This window comes from Rhincodon typus, chromosome 2 (assembly GCF_021869965.1).
Source record: "Rhincodon typus isolate 14 chromosome 2, sRhiTyp1.1, whole genome shotgun sequence".
Classification (NCBI taxonomy): Eukaryota; Metazoa; Chordata; class Chondrichthyes; order Orectolobiformes; family Rhincodontidae; genus Rhincodon; species Rhincodon typus.
The window spans coordinates 12,736,751-12,745,817 of NC_063333.1; the positions used below are offsets into that span (position 1 = coordinate 12,736,751).

Sequence of the window (9,067 nt, forward strand, 5' to 3'; positions counted from 1 at the left end):
GACCCTGAACAATATTGATGTACAGAGCAATCTCGCTCTCTGAAAGTGGCCACTCAAGTAGGTAGGGTGGTAAAGAAGGCGTATGGCATGTTTGTCTTTATTGGTCAGGGAAGTGACCAGTACAACATGTTGCAGGTTTATAAGACTTTGGTCAGGCCACACTTTGAGTATTGCGTTCAATTCTGGTCACCACAATACAGGCAGGACAAGGTGGCTTTGGAGAGGGTGCTGAAGAGGTTTACCAGGATGCTGCCTGGATTAGAGGGTATGAGCTAGAAAAACTCAGGTTGTTTTCTTTGGAGTGGCAGAGGCTAAGGGGAGACTTGATAGAAGTCTATAAAATTATCAGCTGTTTAGATAGCGTTGGCCGTCAGAATCTTTCACCCCCCCGCCCAAGAGTTGAAGGGTCTAAAATTGGGTGGCATGCATTTACGGTGAGGGGGGGGGGAAAAGAGTTCAAAGGGGTTTTAAAGGGCAGGTTTTCTTAGTGTGGTAGTAGTTTGGAACGCACTGCCAGGAATAGTGGAGGAGGCAGAAACGATAGGGCTGTTTATCTAAAAGTCCCTTAAGCACACGAATATGCAAGGAATGGAGGAATATGGATCTAGGGCAGGCAGAAGGGATTAGTTTAATTTGGTATCATATTCAGCACAACATCGGGGGCAAAAGGGCCTGTTCCTGCACTTTACAGTCCCATGTTCTAAATGGCAGGTCATGAAGTTGCAAATTGCATTAGCATACAATTCAGCCTCATGGATGCCTAGTGGAGTTGCAAGATGAAGGAAGATCTACCCTAATTAGTGGCAATGCTGTTGGCTTTCCCAATGGTTAGGTTGATGCTGGTCCATTCAATTTTATTTCTTTGAGAATTTAGTCATTTGATTCAACTGCCTAACAAGCCCTTCACAGTTGTGAGTCAACTACATGTAGATATGGCGTCACAGACATGGACTGCAGATTTGGAGGACAGCTGGATTATTGTGTGCAGTTTTAATCACCACAGTGTAGTATGTAATTGCACTACAGTGTGTGCAGAAGAGATTCACCAGGATGCTGTCTGGGCTGGAATGATTCAGTTGTGAAGACAGACTAGATAGGGAGGGACTGTTTTCCTTGGATTGGAGAAGGTTGCTGTGTATGTGTGCAAGTGCATAGAATCCAAATGATGTGTATAAAGTTGAGGGATACAGAGTCAGCTGGATAGGGAGAAACACCCATAATTGAGGGGTCAATGAGTATGGGGCACAGTTTTAAAGTAAGAAGCAGGGGATTTATTGGGAATTTGAAGAAAAGCTTTTCTTCAGCTGCAGGGTTGAGTGTATCTAGAATTCACCATCTAAAAAAAAAATGGTAGTCAAGGCAGGAATCCAATAAAGAACTATTTAGATGAGCATTTGAAATGTCATAGCATACAAGGCGACCAGCCAAGTGCTGGCAAACAGGATTGGAATGGACGGATGTTTGATTCCTGGCGCAGACACAACAGGCTCAAGGGCCTCTTTCAGTGCTGTTAGGAAAAATATCACCTCCTTTCCTAAAAGGACATTAGTGAACCAACTGGGTTTTTAAATGACAAACTGATAGATTTCTTTTTGCCTGGGTCTCTGGGTAATTAGCCCAGTGGCAGTACCCAACACCATTGCCTCCCACTAACAGGAATCCATAATCTCATTATTCTGTTTAAGAGAGACGATAGTGAACATTTCAGAAACTTTCAAGTCAGGGATGAGCATTTTAAAAATGTGGAATGAATGCCAGTGTTCCATTTCCAAAACCTTGTGGTACATATTAACCCAATGGCTGCCAGCATAGCAACCAGCTCACTGCTGCTTCAGTGCTCTCCATATTGCTGTACAGTTTTCTATATATTTCCTCACACTACCTTTCCTCCACTCTCCATTTAATCTATTCACCTAACCCCAAATACATATCCTTTTTTCTCCCCTCAACATAAATGTCAGTGAGTAAGCATTGAGCCAGATGCTGGACAACTAAATTAAGTCCACGGGGTCTGATTCCATCCAGACAGTGAAACTCCTAGAATGCTGGAAGGAGTCAACATTTTTATTTTAAGAGTCATCTGGTTTCTTATAACACAGCAGCCAGGTGGGAGTAGAAACCGCTGGAGCACTATAGTTAGCTTTTAGTACATTGGAACCCTTGCAGAGGATTAATGAAATTATTCCAAAATTATACATACACAGAATTCAGTATACAGTATCATTTTATTTGAGAATTATGCATGACTTCAAAATTACAACTCCCAAGAAGCAAAACTTCAAGAACAGAAATAGCTCACTAACCAATTGAGGGAAAGAAGATTTTATTGAAAATTTTATGAAAAAGTATTAAATTATCAAAAAAAGGGAAAAAAAGGGAGAAGGATCATTACTTCCTAACAAAGCACACACACTTCGAATCAGAAATGTACTTAAGAGGCTGGAACTTTCAACTTGGTTGTACAAGTACAAATGAAATAGTCTCTTAAAAAGGAAGAGTTTGCAAAATTTAGTTGATTTAAAATTGCTACATTCTCAATATATATGCTGTTAAAAACCATTTGAAGCAAAATGTTTTAACAGGAGCAAGTTATAGCTGGCTCCAGAATAAATGCTCTTCAAAACAGTGCCACAAGATCTCACGTTCAGTAGAGAAGGCAGGTTATGCCTTGGTTTAAAGTCTAAAAAAGTGTCAGCCTGGTTTCTGTCCTCAAGTCTCTGCAGTGCAGTTTGAACAGACAACATTTTGCAAGGGCCCTAACACCGAACCAAGGCCAAGAGTAACAAATGAACCTGTGAATGAATTTCCACATCCTAGAACTAACAGGGAAATGCCCTCTGTTGCACATCATGTCACAAGCAGCACTCAGTGAGAGCATGGGGAAAGAAAAGTTGAAATCAGCCAGGTTCAGTTCAATCCATTACAACAAAACACATTTCTCTATAAAATCATCGGTCAATGTTATTGCTGAAAAAAATTGGCTCTGTACACAAATTTCATGAGTAAGACAAAATACAATTCTTCAAAAATAGGATTGTATACAATTTCTATTTAAATTTACATATTTTTACTGAATTTAAGAGATCACTCCTATTTTCACTTTTCTTTAAAAACAGCAGCAGCCCTTACAAAGTCTGCATCCAGTTAATTTTAAGCATCCATTATGGTTTTACCATCAATTACAATCCAATAGTCAGAGGTGCAGGTACATTAGTTAAGAAAACCACTTGGAGCTACTACTGACTTTGCTTGAGCAAACTGCTTTGGAGTTTAGCCCAGAAGCACTGGTGAAGGGATTAGCGTAGAAAATACTGAGGACAAGAACAGCATCATGATCCGAATACTGAGGTAAAGCAAATAGAAGCCTCTAAACAACACATACTTTGTTAGAGGGTATGGTCGCGAGAAGTTGCTGCTTCAACAAGTAGCCAAACAGTCTGTGCAGTAAGAACATTGAAAATATGACTCTCTTCCAGATTTCCACTTAGTTAAGGGTTCGATTTGAGGGAAGATATCTATAATAGATACATCTGCACCATTTCCAGCTTTGTATCTAATCCCTGGTCTAAACTTTGGTACAATTAGTTATGAATAGTGGCACTTGAAAAATCCATCCTCCATTTTCAATGGTATTTACAATCAGACCTAAAAGGGCTGGGCACAAAGGCAGTATGTTTATAGTGAGTCACTGAATAACCGAAACCAGACAGAGGGAAGTGGCTGGTAATACTGACTAGTTCCAAACTGCACAGAACAGTGTAGCCAAAGAAGAAAACAATACTGCCCATTGAATTTGGTTGTTAAAAATCATTTAAAATTTTACAAATCAAGGATGGTTAAGATACAGATGGCAAACTCTGTCTGACTGACAAGAGATCCAAATGGCAGTACAACTGGAGTCAGGCAGACAGGTTTCCCCAATACTACACATCTCCCCATCTACAGTTCAGTATGTGGCAGAACGAAGCCCAGAAAAAGACAAGTCATTGGAGACTATTTGTGAAGTAGAACTACCCAGCATTAATAACATCCAAATTTGGAATTCACTTTTTGCTGTAACAACAGCAATTTTGGAAGCAAGAAAATTGCTGGTCAAGTAAATATCCGCATTTACTAGATAATGCAAAGCTATTACATCCTACTTAAAATTTGCACCAAAAGCTAAATTTGATTTTAAAGTAAAAGGATGCCATGGCTTTAGGTCTTTGCAGGAGGGAAAAAAAAAGACAAAGACAATCAAATAAAACAGAAAATTCAATTTTTGTTTCTAACCAAGAAAAGGCATCAAATTTTGTAGACAGAGGCATGAAGCACAAATCAGCGGCAGAACTTAAGTACTTGCTCCTTCACAGTCTAATTACAAGGTGGATTGATGTGACCCTTGTAGCCAAGTCTTGTACTTGATAATGACCTCCCTCTCCTCTTCCAGGGTCATGTCAAGGTAGTCTTCTTCATGCTCTGGGATATCTGCCAAAACTTCTTCCACAATTTCACGCTCCCTTTGCTTTTCTTCTGAGGGGTCTGCTGAGGCAGGTATTAAAAAAAAAAACAAAAAAACTAATTTTAAAAAAGTTGTGTCTATGTTGCAGCATTATTTCATTCTTGGCTGAAAATGTAGAAAACTCTCAATTTAGCTGCTGACAAGGCTATATTTAACATTTTATTAAACACAATCCCGGGGCAGGGGGGATCTTGGGACTGATCACCATCTAGCCACCACTGCGACATTTACATGGACAATGGATCTGGACTGTGATAGTCCCTCGACAGGATGGAAGGGATCACATATCCTCAACAATCAATGTCCAATCATTGCTGTTACTGAAAAAACAAACTAGATCAGCCATATAAATACAATGGTGACAAGTACAGCTTGGATTAACTTCAACTTCAACCTCAACTTCTACCATCTAGTATTCAAGCCAGGAGCATAATGACATGCACTCCAATTGCCTTGATGGGTGCAGCTCCTAAGGCACATGAGGAATTCAACTGACATTGGGAGTTGGGAGGTCATGTAGGTGTACAGGACATTGGTTAGGCCACTTTTGGAATACTGCATGGAATTCTGGCCTCTCTGCTATAGGAAAGTTGTTAAGCTTGAAAGTGTTCAGAAAAGATTTACAAAGAGGTTGCCAGGTTTGGAGGATTTGAGCGTTAGGGAGAAGCTGAACAGGCTGGGGCTATTTTTCCTGGAGGGTTGGAGCCTTCTAGAGATTTATAAAGGTCATGAAGGGCGTGGACAGGGTAAATAGACAAGGTCGTCAGTGGTAGACAACTGACAATAGTCAGTAAGATTCTTTATTCCCTTCACATGCTGTCCCCTTCCCAAACCAAGTGCTCAAGTCATTAATTCAGTTTATTAAAACACTGTCTAATTCAGTGACATGGCTCACTCCCCATCTGTGTACAACAGCATATATAAAGATCCCTAGTTACTATTTCAAAACCAAAAGCCTGTTGATATTCATCCTGATGTCATAGTCGATATTTATTCCTTCATCAACACTCAGATTACGCGATCTTTTATTATACTGAGCTTGGGGCCTTGCTGTGTAAAATTGACTGCCATGTCACCTACATGAAACTAACTACATTTCCAAAAGAAAACTTCATAGAACGCCCCAGGTGTTTCACAGGCTGAGCTCATGAAAGATGCTAAAGAAAGATTTGTGGTTCATTCTTTTCTCAGTAGTTTTGCACATTGACTCCAACTGCAGTTTTGCTAGTTAACATATTTTAATTACCTTCAACATCCATATCCTCTGGTGATGTCGATGAGGGAGGCGAATTAAGTAGACTTGACGGAAGGTATCCGCCATGATCTATCAAGGCCTGAACAGCCCGCTCAATGTTTCCATTAAATCTCCTGAGGGCAATTTCTGCAGCAGAATGATCAAAACCCAAAAACGCTACCTGTAAGGGAAGACATTCTTGAAAAGGATTTAACAGTTATTAAAATTATTGCCTGAATTCAGAAACTTTAGCTGCATTACCAAACTTAAGTGCAATCCAGTGAAACTCCTGGGAGCAGAAAACAAGTTGGGCAGGGGCACTTGAGTCTGAGGCAACATGCCAGCTATCTGATGAAAGTTGGTTAAGTTGACAACAAATTGAGGAAGCAGTGAGAAACAGGTGCCTTTAGATTCATGGCTAGTTTAAACAAAAATAGAAGGGGAGGCATTGATAGGGTGCTATAAAAAGGAGGATCCTGGGGGATGAACGTTGGAATATACAGGGAAGGGTTACATAGGCAAGGTCAATGGTCAGGTCCAGACAATCAAGACTAGGAGATAGTAAAGATGGAGGGCTGGGGATATTGGCTTCTCTTGTTCTCCCAATTAACGATTACCTGTAAAATGCATCCATACATATAGATGGTGGGACTGAGGACCATAAGACAACCATAAGAAATAGGGACAGGAGTAGGCATTCGGCCCCTCGAGCCAGCTCCACCATTCAATATGATCATGGCTGATCTTGGCAATGATATACAAGATGGATAAGTTCACACAGATAAAATTATTTGAGACACGTATTACAGGGTAGCTCAGCCATGGAATTATGCTCCTGAATGACTGGCACCTGGGGGCAGGGGTGGGGTGTTTGTTTACAAGGAAAATAAGCCAAAAATTTGGAATATGGTTGATACAGCAAATGTTGAGAGGCTAACACATTCACGACAGCACCCGTGAAGATTCAACCAGCTTGAATGCAAATTATCAATGGATCCATGGAAAAGAAACGATGCAAACCTGGTTAATAGTTTCTTCAGAAATTTCGATTCTGTTACTTGGTCCAGCTTCCTCATCATCCATATAGACTTGCTCTGTGCTGTGTTGAAGTATCTGAAAATAATGCAATTGATGGACGATCAGTCTAAAACCTACAATAACATTGTCCATATCAGCAATGAGCAAATTTCTGATATTTAAAATGGATACAATAAAAAATGGTTTTTAATAACCTGGCTGCTGAATAGACAGATGGATACGTCTAAATGATAAAACATGGTTCAAAAGATTGAGAAATATTACTTGATAAATTATGGGTCCCTGATGTATCTGGATGAAAAACCCAAGGAGCTTCAGAGTTCACCAAGTTGATATTTTAAACCGAAATGTAGGTTCAGCCTGCATTGGATCCAATACATCATCTTGATAAAGGGTTCAAGTTTTGATGTAGGAACTGACACCGAGGAGGTTTAATAAGGAGTTGTTTGGCACTTAAGTTTTCTGCTGGTGCTCATTAAAGGAGGTTGTACAGCATTCAGGTGAATAGTGTTCAACTCAATGCCCTCTAGCAGCTAATAAGTTGATTGGAAGTGAAGAAGTCCTTGCACAGGATTTTGGATATTACTTAAAATTACTTTAAATTCAGCTTGTTCCAGCAGGTTTGGAGTAGGAATTCAACATTTATTCTGGGAATTCGCGAAGACTTCATCCTAACAGCAAGTGATGCTGTATACTTAAGTAGGATTCACCAGGGGAAACAAAACATTTCAATCATTAGTATCTCACTTAGTATCCTCTTCAGTTTTCAAGAGGAGGAGGTGAAGACATTAAGGCAGTCAGAGCACAAGCAGCAAGTGAGAAGGACAAGGTGAGTGGGACTCCACTCTTCCAACCCTCCTTGGATGGATCTCCGTAACTAGGACCTCCAGTATATTAGAGGGCGTGTATGCCTCCTCCCTCAATCCCTCTAGCTGTCTCAATTATTTTAAATCCTGGCCATATTGCAGTTCCTTATGGGCCTTCAGCTACACCATTATGCAGAATTTGTTTCACCCAGTAGGATGTGCACTCATGCTGCAAACATCCCACTTAATTCTTCACTGACATCAGTTATAAAGTCAAGACCTCAATATCTTGCATCAGTTCCACAGACTCAAATAATTAACTAAAAAGTTCACACACACACCACTCATTCTACATAGAATGAACTATCACCTACAGCTTTCCCTGTGTGCACACAATCTCTAATGAAACTACTTAGTGAACCAGGGATGTTGAATTGTGCAACAGACAACATAGTACCTAGCACAATTTACATGTTTTATGCACCGCCTCTGGTGATCACCATTACTTCCTTCAGGAGAACTGAATTATAGTTATTATCTTAATTAGAGCTGCCTGGTTGCGCCAATTTACCATAGAAGCAAACACGACTAGGCCACTTATAAGTAAACAACGTAAAGCAAGACGTCCCTAACAGTGGCTGATTAAGCTTTGTAACAAATAAAGATACTAATTATTTGGCAGGACTAGATAGGGCAAGGCAAAAGCTAAAATTTATAGCAAGTTTGCAACTGATTTGATATTTTTGCAGTGTTAGGAGTGAACTGATCTGATACAAATGGAAACATTGTATTTTATCCTCTGGGTAAGGTATGTAAGTGACAGAAGATGACTATTCAATTCTTAGTTTGGATATTCAAGATATCAACTTCAGTATTGCAAAATGTAGAGACAATTAGGTAGTTCTGATTTATGTTAATAAGTTTTAGCCTCAGACACAAAACGGTACAGTATAGATTCTCCCAATCCTCAAATCACCACTACATCCCCACACCCAGCCCAAAAGCACAGTGGCATACAGTTCCTTTGATTGAGATGGCCAACCTGGGTGTACTTTACAATTCACATTGACTCCCTTGTTCAAAGACAGTAGGGATAGGCCAGGTAATTATAGACCAGTTAGTCTGACACTGGTGGGAATTGTTGGAAAAAAAATTCTAAAAAAAAGGACAGGATTAATCAATACTTGGAAAGGTGGAGATTGATCAGGGATAGTCAGCACCAACAGACAAGATAGAAAGGTGGTGCTGTAGTTAGCATTGCTGCCTCAAAGTTCCTGCGACCTGGGTTCAATTCCATCCCTTGGGTGACTGCATGGAGTTTGCATGTTCTCCCTGAGGCTGCATGGGTTCAACTGGGTTCTCAGGCTTCCTCCCACAATCCAAAGATGTGCAGGTTAGGCAATTTGGCACAGCCAATCTACCCATAGTGTCCAGGGGTGTTCAAGCAAGGTGGAATAGCTAAGGGAAATGCAGGTTTATGAGGTGTAA

At 40.3% G+C, this 9,067-nt stretch overlaps 1 protein-coding gene across 1 annotated transcript in view; it reads right to left on the minus strand.

Annotated features, from left to right (window-relative positions):
* Positions 1–2,206: 2,206 nt before the first annotated feature.
* The window catches only part of LOC125487340 (NEDD8 ultimate buster 1-like), a 16,000-nt gene continuing 9,139 nt past the window's right edge, over positions 2,207–9,067 (minus strand). Inside the window, exons 6-8 of the mRNA XM_048618562.1 lie at positions 6,756–6,848; positions 5,748–5,916; positions 2,207–4,524 (exon numbers count right to left, since the gene is read on the minus strand). Of these exons, the coding sequence (XP_048474519.1) occupies positions 4,358–4,524; positions 5,748–5,916; positions 6,756–6,848 (429 nt within the window). The 3' untranslated portion in view covers positions 2,207–4,357. The remainder of the gene's footprint in view (positions 4,525–5,747; positions 5,917–6,755; positions 6,849–9,067) is intronic.